Here is a 13,290-nt window from a genome sequence, read left to right on the forward strand (position 1 = left end):
TGGGGAGGAAGCAGTGAAGTGGCTAAGTTTGTAGAGGACACTGTGCTGTTTCAGGGTGCTGAGAATGAGGGAGGTCTGTGAGGAGCTCTATGGGTGGGCGTCTGCATGGCAAATGAGGTTTAACATGGGCTAAGGGAGAGCCAGTAGTGATTAAGAACAGCAGCTTCTAATCTGGTGAGCCGGGTTTGATTCCCCACTCCTCTACATGTAGCCAGCTGGGTGATCTTGGGACAGTCACAGCCCAGTTAGAAGCTGTTCTCACAGAGCAGTCCTGTCAGAGCTCTCTCCCTCACTGTTGTCTGTTGTGAGGAGAAGAAGGGAAGGCTTTGAGACTCTTTCGGGCAGTGAAAAGTAGGGTATTAAAACCAACTCTTCTTCTTCTAAGTGTAAAATAATGCACATTGGAGTAAAAAAAACCCTAACTATAAATAGATGATGATTTGTTCTGAGCTGGCTGATAACCAGGAGAGAGATCTTGGAGTTGTGATAGAAAAGTCACTGAAAATGCTGACCCAGTGTGTAACTGCAATAAGAAAAACAAACACTACAGTGGGGATTATTAGAAAGGGAATTGAAAAAAAAAATCAGCCAGTATCATAATGTCCCTTTATAAATCTATGGTGCATCCTCATTTGGAATAATGTGTACAGTCCTAGTCACTACACCTCTGAAATGGTATTATAGCTGGGGGAAAAATAGAATTAATGTAGAGAAATAAAGAATACTGTAATTAAAAACCTCATAGCAAAGAAGATACCAAATGCTTTAATAATGTATTATCAAAACAGTGGGGTATAAACTCTTGCCAACATTATTCACATTTAAATAATTAATTCTCAAAACTATTTTGTGTATTTCTACAGTATAAATAGGAATTATCATGGTCTATTGCTGTTGGTTGACTAATATAAAAGATCTGTTACTATGTCATTTGTTAAATAAAAAGAAGATATAGCACTGGGAAAAAATGCAGAAAAGGGCAACTGAAATGAGTAAGGGGATGGAACCCTTCCCTAAGAAGAAAGGTTAAAGAGGTCAGGGCTCTTTAGCTTGGAGAAACAGAGGGGGGACATGACAGAAGTTTACAAAATTATGCATGGTCTAGAGAAGGCAGAGAAAGAATAAAGAAGTTTCTTACAATACAAAGACTTGTGGGCACTCAATGAAATTGAGTAGGGTTAGAAGAAATAAAAGGAAATATTTCTTCACCCAAAGAGTGATTCACATGTGGAATTCCCTGCTGCAGGAAGTGGCAGTAGCCAGAAGCACAGATGGCTTCAAGAGGGGACCGGATAAACATACGGAGCCTAACTCCATCAGTGGCTATTAAGCACAAGGTATAGATGGAACATGTCTCTAAGTGGGGAAGAAGTGCATGGAAAGGAGCAGTCAGTGGGACTTGGACATTTAGAGGACAGTGGGTTCGTGTGGATGAATCACACAGAGGTGGTGGGAGTGAGGAGGGCTGGTTATTGCCAGGTGGCTGTTAAATCTGCGGAGGGTTTGCTATTTTTGTGGTGGATCTGGCATTGCCCCCCGTTCCTTGGAGAGTATATATTCCATGTGTAGGTTTTGGGGCGGGCCTCTCAAAGTGCAGAAGATACCGTGCTTCACACACAAAAATGCTTCCAGGGTTGCAGAGGGAAAAGCTGCTGATCCAGTGTAGTGAGGAAGAGTATTTTCAGAGAGGGAAGAGGACAACTTGTACCAGGGAGTGAGTGTGTGTGTGTGTGTAGATGGAGACACAGTTTCTCCAAGGTGGGAGGCGTGCTCAAGGTGGAAATAATTGGACATTCACACTCCTCTCCACCTACCAATGGAATGATGCCACAAATTGTGGGTATGTGGGGGAACAGTGTGATTCTGTACTGGAAGTAGATTCAAGTGGGCAGCTGTGCTGGTCTGAAGCAGCAGAACAAATGTTGAGTCCAGGGGCCCCGTTAAAACCAACAAAGATTTAAGTTGGGAGGTTGCATCTGAGGAAGTGAGCATGCACACAAAAAGCTCATCCTTTGAACAAAACTGTGTTGGTCTTAAAGGTGCCATTGGACTCAGAATTGGTTCTGTAGTGAAGGAGAAGCTTTCTGAAGTTAGCAACTTGTGACCAATTCTGGGATCCAAATTACCCCCCAATTTTAGGATTTTTCTTCTAAAATTCTTTCTATGTCCAGGCTTAGCTCTTTTCTGTCAGTAAAAGTATATTCTCAGCTTACAAATAAAGATCTAAATAGCATACTATAATGGCTACAGAACAAAAATTGACTCCAGATTTTGATGCAACAATTCAGAGTAAGCACTGAGGTTATCAAAGATAGTTAGACAAAGGAAGCACCAGAAGGCTGTTAATGGTTTAAACATGGCTGTCATCGGAGTAAAGAATGGGTTTGCCTGTGTCCTTTATAAAGTTTATCTCTCTGGTACCTAGTATTACATTTTGTGGCACAAATTGCTGGCCCTGACAAAGTGACCTTCATGTCCAATCTCTCCATCATAAGGAATTAGTTTAGTACCCTGGGCTAAGGAGTTACATGGCTTATCATGGAGTGGGTTCTCAGATGCTTTTGAAGATGGCCATGCTGTCCGAATCTCTTTCCACACTCTGAGCATTCGAAAGGCTTCTCCCCTCTGTGGATCCCTTGATGCTGTAGAAGATGGCTACTTTGACTGAATTTCCTCCCACACTCTAAGCATTCAAAAGGTTTCTCCCCTGTGTGGGTCCTTTGATGCAGCTGAAGGGTGCTACTCCGACCAAATCTCTTTCCACACTGCAAGCATTCGAATGGTCGCTCCCCTGTGTGGATTCTTTGGTGCCGTTGAAGAATCGTACTGTCAATGAATCTCTTTCCACACTCTGGGCATTCAAAAGGCTTCTCCCCCGTGTGGGTCCTCTGATGCCGCTGAAGATGGCAACTCTGACTGAATCTCTTTCCACACTCTGGGCATTCAAAAGGCTTCTCCCCTGTGTGGATTCTGAGGTGCTTTTCAAGATTGCCGCTGCAAGTGAATTTCTTTCCACACTCGGAGCACTCAAAAGGTTTCTCCCCCCTGTGAGTCTGTAGGTGCTGGTGAAGATTGCCGCTCCGACTGAATTTCTTTCCACACTCAGAGCATTCAAAGGGCTTTTCCCTGGTGTGCATTTTTTGATGCTGTTCAAGATGGGCACTCTGACTGAATCGCTTTCCACACTGTAAGCATTCAAAAAGTTTCTCCCCTCTGTGTGTTCTCTGGTGCACAAGGAGCTGTGATACGTATCTGAAGTACTTTCCACACCAGAAGCATTTATGTGCCTTCATTATACTGTGCTTTGGATAGGTTATATTACCTTTTCTTCCATCAGAGAATGTCATTTCACTTTCCAAGTGGGCAAACGACTTCTCTCCTGAATGAACCCTTTGGCATTGAGCAACATCTGATGTTTCGGACAAGCTCTCGCTAGCCTCTCCTGTATGCGTTCTTAGATGTCTGAGCAGTTCCACCCGACAAAGGAAGCTCTTTCCACACTCTGGGCATTGATGGGTCTTCTTTCCGCTGTGCAGTTCTAAATGGACATTATACTGGGTTTGATCTGAGAAGGCCATCCCGCATTCCAAGCACTTGTATATTTCTTCCACCATGTGGCTTATTTCACAGAAATCCCAAGGTATGGGTTGATTCTGTTTTTCGACCACGTGGCTTCCTTTCTGCTGCTTAGATTCACCTTGATTCCTGAAGTTTCCTCTCACGTGCTCATCCTTGACTTCGTCTGACAATAGATGATGCAGTTCCTCTTCCTCCTCATCCCCCTGTTCATCCCCTGCTGGAATAAGGAGAGATCCCGTAAGAACCCACGATGGGAAGTCTGAAACCTGGGAATTGGAGGGCACTGACTTAATGGGTATCCCTGGCTTTTCTCAGTTCATGTGGGGGGGTGGGGTGTCGTGGCAGACGCTCTCCTGCCTCAAGGGCGTGGAAGGGACTTAGCCTTCGGGAAGGAGTTGAACTATTGCCTCTTGGGGAGGCGGTGTGAGGTTACCACTGAGCTCCCCTATCCTTTTATTTGTTCAATTTTTAGGCCGCCCCTCTCCAAGAATAGTCTCGGGGTGACTAACAGGAATTAAAAACCCCAAGCATAAAATTATAAGCTGTTATAGGCTAGAATTCTCCAGTATTTAAAGACAGTGAGGCCTCTCAAGAACCGCAGTTGAGTTCAGCCCCAATAGGATCTCCTGAGCCTACCATGGGAATTACTCCAATTAAATATCCCCCCCCCCCGGCAAGGAATGGCTTTATCCCTCTTCTCAACCATGAGGCTTCCTTTCAGCCTCTTCGGTCCACCTGGATTCCAGAAGTTTCCTTTCAAGCCCTCACTCTGGACGTCTTCTGGTGGTAGATGATGCATTTCCTCGTGCTTCTCGTTCCTCTGATCATCCCCTGCTGGAATAAAGAGAGGGATCCCATGAGGGCCCGTGCAGTGAGGTCTGATCTGCACTTGATCTGCACGCTCCAAATATTTCAGTGGCTTCTTCGGGCTGCGCACTGAAGTGTACAATGACACACAGCTTAAAATTACATTAAACCTCCTGCATCAGAGATGCTTGGCTTAAACTCTGACTATTTATATGGTGTCCCACCTGTGTGATTTCTTTGGTGTGAAGTAAGGGCTGTTTTCCTCTTTCCGAATTCCAAGGGTATTTGCAAATGTGAAATGGGGTTCATTTTCTGACCATAGATCATTGGATAGACCACATCTTCATTTTCCCTCGAGTGGATTCTCTGGCTAGCAAGGAGGCCTTCATTCCGTCTTTTTTTGACTGACTTTTCATGAACTGGGATTTCACACACATGCCCTCCTTGGCAAGGAATGGGCTTATCCCTCCTCTTGTCAGCATGGCTTCCCTCCTGCCTCTGTGGCCCATCTCCATCTCTGAAGTTTCCTGGGTCATCTTCATTCCTGGCTTTTTCCAAAGAGAACCCCTGGAATTCCACAGCTGCCTCCTCTACATCTGCAGCAGGAATAAGGAAAGTGGTCCGATTAGCCCCTCTGCAAGAAGCCAAGCCTCCAGTCAGACACTACTCACTTACAGGTGGGCAATTCCTTTATCACACCTTTCCCCAGCCAGGACTTCCAGCCGAGCCACTTTTATACTCTGCCCATCCATCCTGTCCCCAAACTCCCTAACTTGTACTTGAAGGGGGAAAAAATCGCAAATTAATCCCCACCCGGAACGAATAACAAGAGGTGGTTATAAATGGAATTGTCATTTTACTGTGAAATGGTTTCTATTATTACTTGTACGGTTTCAAAATCTTAACTGTCCAAGCCAATGGGGATGGGGCAGTGTATAAATAAAATATTTATTATTGTATTGAATAATTGCTCCCTCATTTGACTCGCCATGCAGCTATTTTGATTCTCTGCTCTTGACGATTAAATGCAAGTGCACTGAAGCAGAGCCCCTCCCTGCCTATCCCTTGCCCATTCCCTTGACCCCGTCATGAGGGATACTCACTCGCACTCAGCTCATCTGGGAAGGAAGTACTCTCTGGGGATCCATTTGAGAAACTCCACAAGCTTTCTTTGGGTGCAAGGCCTTTGTCTGTCTCCACCACAGTCTCTCTTACGTCCTGTGGTTCTTGGGCACAGAGAGAGAGAGAGAGAGAGAGAGAAAATGATCACTGTTGCAAGAGGAAGGGGAAAAAATCCAAGGAAGGGGGGGAAATTTTCTAGCAGGATAGAAACCTGGTCAAGACCAAAACCTACAACCCAAACCAGTGTAAGGGTGACAGATCCTTTCCAGACCATAGTCAGAGCGAATGGCAGTAATCGCATTTGTGGGAAGGGAATGTTATCAAGGTTGGAACTGAGATGTAATAAGGATCCAGCCCCTTCCAGAGTCTTTCTGAGGGTCTCCCAGACCTGCCTTGGCCTCAGGCCAAGACATCCTCTCTGGCTTGGGTGGCGACCACCACACTGGCCTCAGCTGCTCCTGGGCCAGGCAGGCACCAGAGGGCAGACGTCCACCTGGACATGTTCATCATTCCTTATACTGTCACCCGTGAAGGTCCCCACCTGGGAGGGCACAGCAGGGCAGGCTTCAGAGTGATGTATTGCTGGTCAAGATACTGATTTACACAGCATCCCAGTGGCAGCAATTCACACTTTTGGCACCAAAGAAAAATCTTTACCCAGAGAGGCCACGCTCCCATAGTTCTCCAGCATGACTTCTCCATAGAGAGCTCTCTGGCCCGGATCCAGGAGGGCCCACTCTGCTTCGGAGAAAGAGACGGCCACCTCCTCAAAGGAAAAGGGAGGCTGGAAGCAAAAGCAGATTCCCTCGTCAGATACCATGGCAGGCAAAGAAGGCACATGGGGAGGGGGCAGCTGGAGAGTGGGCAGCATGCAGAGTTCAGCATGGACAAAATTCAGACACTTTAGGGATTCTCAACTGGCGTGCCATGGGAATTTAGTGCACTGTGGCATGTTGGGCTTTAAAATTTTTTGTTTTAGCTCTGTGCCTTGGGTGATGAGGAGAGGGGCCCGGCTTAAAGAGCTTTTTGAAAAAATAGTTTGGAGTTCACCAGGATTTGTGTGTGTGAGTGAATTCTGGGTGATGTGTCACCTCTGGGGGGGGGAGGGGATGGCATGGCATGGAGTTGTGGCCAGCTATGCCTCACAGCTTGAAAATATTTTCAGGTGTGCCTCTACAGTCAAAAAATTGAGAATGGCGGGAGACCCAGGCTGTCCCCCACTTGTCCCCCCCTACCTGGACTGGAGATGCAGCAGCCATTTCCGTTCCTCTGCCGAACTGATGGCTCAGCAACATCTCAACATCCCTGCTGCCTGGGAGGGAGACATAGAAGGAAGGATGGGCATCAGCTGAGACTTCCTAGTTCCTTTGCTCCTCTAAATTCTGCTCTCCTTCACAGAATCAAAGAACCATAGAGCTGGAAGGGGCAAGACAGGCCATCTAATCCAACCCTCTGCTCAATGCAGGATCAGCCTTAAGCATCCATGAGAAGTATCTGTCCAGCCGCTGCTTGTAGACTAAAGCAAACAAAGAAACACCCAAAAACTAAAAGGGAGGACAGATGACTGGGACTGGAACCCTAAAAACCCAACTGGTCACAATTAGGACCAGCAAAGGTTGAATGTCTGTGTTAGTGTTAGAATTATGTTACTTTTATTGTGCACATTAGAGGAATTGCCACGTGTTTCCAGGGTCTCAGGGGTCTGCTGTGTCCCCTCCAGGCCCCATTCCTGAAGCTCATGGAGAGCCCAGCCACAGCCAGGCATGGCCTAGTCCAGGACCCTCTTTCGGACTGGCCTGCCGGGTGGAAAGTCTTTAGCAGGGGCACAGAAGCTCAGTTACTGGTCCCTGGCCAAGGGCTTTCAGAGCTACGCTGCCCCAGAAGATGGAGGGTCCATTTATTCCCCATGGCTAAAAGCTGCCACCAGATTTGTCTTATGTTATTTGACCCCCCTGGAGTCCCTGTAATGAAAGAAATATGGGAATATTTTAATTCATGTGGGAAAGAACAGAATTGCCTCCCAAGAATCTGTCTAATCCTCCTTTAAGAAAAGGGCCCTACATGCTTGGAACAGAGTCCTGCAAGAAAAATCTGTGTCATGTGCAGAAATGTTTCCTTTTTCTTCTACCCAACACCTTCACTAGGTGCCCCAATGCCATTTGGCCCCAAGACAGCCTTACCACCTGAGAGGGCATCTTGGGCACCCTCCTGGGCCTGCTCCCGCGGCCAGTCCTCTGATGGATACCCCTCTGCCTCAGAGAACTTTGCTTCCATCTTCACGGATGGTCCCCACATCTGAAAGAGAAGAAAAAAACCTTGGGTAACAGAAGGAATGGAACAAGGTCAGGAGACAAATCCTGCCCCACCTAGACTCTGCATCCCTGCATTAGCCAGCAGAACTGCTTCATCCAAAGGGACAACAATCAGGGTTGGGTGTTCTTCCCAGCCAAGTGATTAAAGGCAGAGGTACGTACGTGGCAGGGAAACATTAGGATAAGGCCTTCCCTTGAATTGATTTAAGGAGACCCCCTCACCTGCTCTGCCTGCCTCTTCTCCTCCGCCTGGCTCAGGAGGAAGCCTTCAGCCAGGGCCACCGCCTGGGAGCTGCTCTCTGGCCCGCATCCTCTCACCCAGCCCTGCATCTCCTGGGGCAGGATGGCCAGGAACTGCTCCAGGATCACCAGGTCCAGGATCTGCTGCTTGGTGTGCCTCTTTGGCTCCAGCCAGCGGTTGCAAAGTCCGTGGAGCTGGCTGCAAACCTCTCGGGGCCCATCAGCTTCACGGTAGCAGAACTGTCGGAAACCTCGGCTGTGTACTTTGGCAGTCAAGATCTCCGACTCAGCTCTTTCCCAGAATTCTGCATCACTCCCTGCTTGGATAGGATGGGGTCCTTTCCTCGATCTCTTGCCAATTCTAGTTCCTTCTGGTTCCTGCTCTCCCATCTCCTTCCCCTTCTCTTCAGTCACCTCCAAGTGTTTCAGGTCCTCCTTAATCATGGGGCTGTGCGGAGGAAGAGGAAAGGAAATGAAAAAGGCAGAAAGCAACCCCACTCAACGGACTCCTCAGATGGAGCCTCCTTGATGCAGTTTGCAGGCCAGGATTAATGTCATCGTGCTATTTTAAATATTAAGCTCCTAAAGATATTCCTGTTTGGTCCTTCAGGAAAGTAAACCAGCTGTGTTTGGCTCTTTAAAAGTCTTCCTCAGTGTATGGACCGGTAACTTCTGTTTCACTGTATTGGAAAACATGTGCCTTCATACAGAAGCTTCTACCTCCAATGAAACTTTGTTGGTCTTAACGGTTCCCCTGGACTCCAACTTGGTCCTGCTACTTTAGACCAACATGACCTGGATCACTCTTTGAAACTTAGCTGAGGATATTATGATCTTGGCCTATCAGTCTGGGGGTCTGTCTCAACCTAAACTGGATCCCAGGCAAAGCAACCTGTAAAGGCTTAACCATTGCAGAGATCTCCTCCCCAGGCTGGAAGCATTTCCCAGTAGCTTGGCCAGAGCAGGGGGGGGGGGGCAGGGACAGGGACTAATCAAGCCTCTCCAGGTCAGGGCGGAGGGGCTGCCTGGATGGAGGGGGGCAGGAGGAGGAGGTAGGGAGACTGGCAGAGGGGAGCTAGAATGCCCAGGGTGTGAAGGAACCAATGGGTAGGGATGATCAGACCTTGGATTCCTTCTTATGACTACTCTGGATACGGATGTCTTTTTATTTATGAAATTCAGACCCTGCCTCTCTGCCTCCCCCCAAAAAAGGCCACTGAGGCGTCTAGCAAATGAAAACATCCCTAAGAAAACTAGGCTTGGAAAGTATTTACCCCCCAAGCACACAGGACAGCCACCCAGTCTGCCTGGCTCCCAAGATCTGAAAGCTTACCCTCCCACCCAAGGGCTTACTTGAAAGTAAACCTTCCCAACATCCGGTTCCCCATCGGAAGCTTTTCCTGCTCTCTTTCAGGGGGTTTCAGCAGCAGCCCCTCTCTGCCTCCCCTCCCCTCCCTGAAGAAAAGACTCCCCACCCTTTGCCCAACCTCTCTAGCAAAGAGCAAGCCTGGTTTAACCCTTCCAGTGCTGCAGAGGAGGGAAAATGCTTTTCTACAAGCAATCCAAAGAGAGCTGACCTACAGTGCTTCTATGTTGTTCCTCTCAAATGCCACACTTTTCAAAGCCCATCCTCCCCAGTTATTTCACTCTCAAAAAGCTAAGTTGTAAACCTTATTAAAAAAAAAAAAAACGAAAGTTGTCAGGCCAAGCATATTTTCTGCCAGGGGAGGGCGCTGCAGGATCGCTTTTCAAAAACCTGCCCCCCTAAAGGCTGCATTTCCACTGAGGAACTGCTCTCCAGCGCTTTCCCAGGGTCTTCAATAGAAAATCCAGATCCAACGACTTCTTCAAGATAGATGGGGGTTTGGAGCATCTGCAGGACAGTTCCAAATTCTGTACTTTCTGTGCCATGCCTTCCCCCCCCCACGATTTGGCTGCACTGTTTCCCAAAAATTGGATGTGGATCCAGATGGCAAGATAGGTTTGGTTTAACCATTTGTTCATATGCTTCCATGTAAAGTTAGATAATGCTTCAATGTACACCGCCCAGAGCTGCAAAGAATGGGCGGTATAAAAATCCAAATAAACAAACAAACTAATAAATAAGTAGAAGGATTTGCTATGACATATTAAGAGATCTGGGTGGGCTGCTGTGTTGGTCTGAAGCAACAGAGCGAAATCTGAGTCCAGGGGCACCTTTAAGACCAACAAAGTTTCATAAGCTCTCATGTGCAAGCACACATCTTCAGATACATTAAAACAGGACCCCCCCCAGGGGGGTCCTAAATAGCTTAGGCCGGGGTGGTCAAACCATGGCTCTCCAATGTCCATGGACTACATATGCTAGCATGGGCTCATGGTATTTGTAGTGCATTGCCATCTGGAGAACCACAGTCTGCCCACCCCTGGCTTAGGCCAAACCTTCACCACCACCCCCTTACTGGAGTCATATTCTGATCCTTATATTGATTTACTGTGTCTAATCTGCCTTGTCCCAGTGAGAAAGGGGTGGGGGGGGCTACATAACTAAAATAAAGATCATGGATAAAACTTTTTCTACAATTGAAGCATTGCTATTGTTTCTCCCTGGTTTGATTCCCCCCCCCCCATAACGGTCACAGTAAAGTCAGCATGCCTGCCTCCCGCCTAAGGCATGTTTGCAGGGGAGGGGGATGGAGGGAAGGCAGCAATGAATTTCCTGCACTGTGCAGGTGCTTGAACTAGACAACCCTTCCAGTTCTGTTTCTCTTGGAATAACAAACAGACGGGCCACTGGACTCAAACACCTGTTCTCATATACGTTCATTAATGCTTGTATTTGTAGGCCCATTCACTGCCACCTTAATCCAAACTCAGCTATAATTTCCCAGTTATATATGAATCTTGACTTTAAATAGCCCTTGATTTATTTTGTTTTATTTTTATATTTCTCAACCGCTGCTCTCAGTTCAGCCAGATCAGGGTGGTTTGCAACAATAAAATCAAAATCAAATACAATAAAACCCAGCACCCAATAACTCTCCCTCCCTAAGCAATACCCCACAACTAACTCAATGGACCCCCCTCCAGCCAAATGCATCAGGGGAGGTGTTCAGGTGCACGGAGGAGGGACCCAGTGGATCTTTCTTGCCTGGCCTCAACCAAACACCAGACGGAAGAGCTCCATCTTACAGCTCCGAACAGCTCTTCTGGGAGCTCATTCCACCAGGGGGGGCCAGGACAGAGAAGGCCCTGGCTGAGGCCAGGCATCTTCACATGGGCCAGGGATCACCAACCTATTTGAATTTGTAGAGTGAAGCAGCCTGAGAAGGGCACAGGGAGTTAGACGGTCCCTCAACTAACGCGTACCACTTACCCCATCCCTAGAGCCAGGTGGTGCCGTGTTTAAGAGCAGTGGACTCTCATGGAGAACAGGGTTTGATTTCCCACTCCCACACATGCAGCCAGATGGGTGACCTTGAGCCAGGTACAGTTCTTTTAGAGCTGTTCTCAGAGCAGCTCTGTCAGAGCTCACAGGGTGCCTGTTGTGGGGAGAGGAAGGGAAAAGTGTTTATAAACCATTCTGGGACTCCTTCAGATAGGGAAATTGTTTCACTGTCTCTGAAGAAGTCTGCTTGCACACAAAAACTTATACCTTTACTCAAACTTGGCCGGTTTTACAAAGGTGCCATTGGACACACTGGCAGTCTTCAAGCAAAGGCTGGATACACACTTTTCTTGGATGCTTTAGGATGCTTTGGGCTGATCCTGCGTTGAGCAGGGGGTTGGACTAGATGGCCTATACAGCCCCTTCCAACTCTATGATTCTATGATTCAAACTTTTGTTATTCACTGCTGACCTCTCATTTCAGGCTCTGGCTGAAACGCATCCTCCCCTCCTGATCCCTCCTCAGCCTCCCTATGACCTCCATGGCTGAGAATTTCATGTTGGGCTAATCACAGTCCTGTCAGAGCTGTTCTTGCAGAGTGGTTCTGTAAGAGTTCTCTCAGCCCCAGCTACCTCGCAGGGTGCCTGTTGTGAGGAGAGAAAGGGAAGGAGGTTCATAAGCTGCTCTGAGATTCCTTCGGGTCGTGAAAAGTGGGGCACAAAACCCAACTCTTCTTCTCCATTTAGGTGCGTGTCCCAAATCCAGAGCCTGCCTCTCTGCCCACCGCAAGGCAGCCAACAAATCCAAACATACCTCAGCTAGCCTGACCTCCCCGGGGGTTTGTCTAAGTCAGGGGTAGTCAAACTGCGGCCCTCCAGATGTCCATGGACTACAATTCCCAGGAGCCCCTGCCAGCAAATGCTGGCAGGGGGCTCCTGGGAATTGTAGTCCATGGACATCTGGAGGGCCGCAGTTTGACTCCCCCTGGTCTAAGTTGTCCTTCTTGCTGTCATATTGCTGACCAAAGACATTGGAGTTCTGTTGATTTAGATCCACTGTGGGATTGTTGCCAATGTGTTATTTTATGACTGTTCTATGTTCAGACTGTTCTGTGTATCACCCCTGCAATGCTGTATGTGAACTGCCCTGAGCCATATGGCTGGGCGGTATAGAAATCTAATAAATAAATAAATTAATTAAATAAATTAAATAAATAAATAAGACAATTTAAAACTCTTCCTCCCCCCCCCAAAAAAGCACAATTCATCAGCACAAAAAAAAAGCACAATTCATCAAAGTTCACACACACACACACACATCATGACTTACTTATAAGTAGACCTGCCCAAGATCGGCTGCAAAGCTTTTTCCTGCTGTTGCTTATTCTCTTTCGCCATCCAGCAGAGTCCCCCCCCCGCCGCTCTTTTCCGCCTCCGCCCCCCCCCGGCCTGTCTAGCAACCCGCACTGTTGCTTTAACCCTTTCCGTGCTGCAGGCCAAGGGAAGAGGCGGACTGTCCTTTGCAGACCCAAAAGGCAGGGGCCGCTTCCACCAACCGGGCTGCCCTCTGCAATGCCAGCTGTCGAGCAGGGGTGGCCAGACTGTGCTGGCAGGGGCTCATGGTAATTGTAGTCCGTGGACCTCTGGACAGCCGCAGTTTGGCCACCCCTGCCAAAGATCTAGTTGTATCAGTTTCCCTTTGTAGAGAAAAAGTATGTTTTGTTCTATTTTTTAATCTAGAATGTGCCACTAAAACGTACTTTTCAAAGGCAAAACATTCATGCCAGCAGCTTATAGTGGTTGTGTGCGAATGAAAACTTTTAAAGAATGGAATTCCAGGAAGAATTATCCCAAGAGAGTTCT

General features: G+C 47.7%; 1 protein-coding gene across 10 annotated transcripts in view; it reads right to left on the reverse strand.

Moving 5' to 3' along the window:
- LOC143833891 (uncharacterized) overlaps positions 1-12,860 on the reverse strand; it is a 234,189-nt gene extending 221,329 nt beyond the window's left edge. The window contains exons 1-10 of one of the 10 annotated variants that reach the window (XM_077330159.1): positions 12,758-12,859; positions 8,043-8,508; positions 7,689-7,803; positions 6,744-6,820; positions 6,166-6,292; positions 5,490-5,612; positions 4,611-4,982; positions 4,315-4,413; positions 3,698-3,796; positions 748-3,538 (exon numbers count right to left, since the gene is read on the reverse strand). In XM_077330159.1, the coding sequence (XP_077186274.1) occupies positions 2,517-3,538; positions 3,698-3,796; positions 4,315-4,413; positions 4,611-4,982; positions 5,490-5,612; positions 6,166-6,292; positions 6,744-6,820; positions 7,689-7,803; positions 8,043-8,508; positions 12,758-12,825 (2,568 nt within the window). In that variant the 5' untranslated portion in view covers positions 12,826-12,859 and the 3' untranslated portion in view covers positions 748-2,516. Of the gene's footprint in view, positions 1-747; positions 3,797-4,314; positions 4,414-4,610; positions 4,983-5,489; positions 5,613-6,165; positions 6,293-6,743; positions 6,821-7,688; positions 7,804-8,042; positions 8,509-11,415; positions 11,582-12,241; positions 12,271-12,415; positions 12,522-12,757 lie in introns of those variants that run through there. The other 9 variants (XM_077330152.1, XM_077330157.1, XM_077330156.1 and 6 more) reach the window with 9 other exon arrangements.
- Between the last annotated feature and the right edge of the window lie 430 nt (positions 12,861-13,290).

The sequence above is a fragment of the Paroedura picta genome, chromosome 3 (assembly GCF_049243985.1).
Source record: "Paroedura picta isolate Pp20150507F chromosome 3, Ppicta_v3.0, whole genome shotgun sequence".
NCBI lineage: Eukaryota > Metazoa > Chordata > Lepidosauria > Squamata > Gekkonidae > Paroedura > Paroedura picta.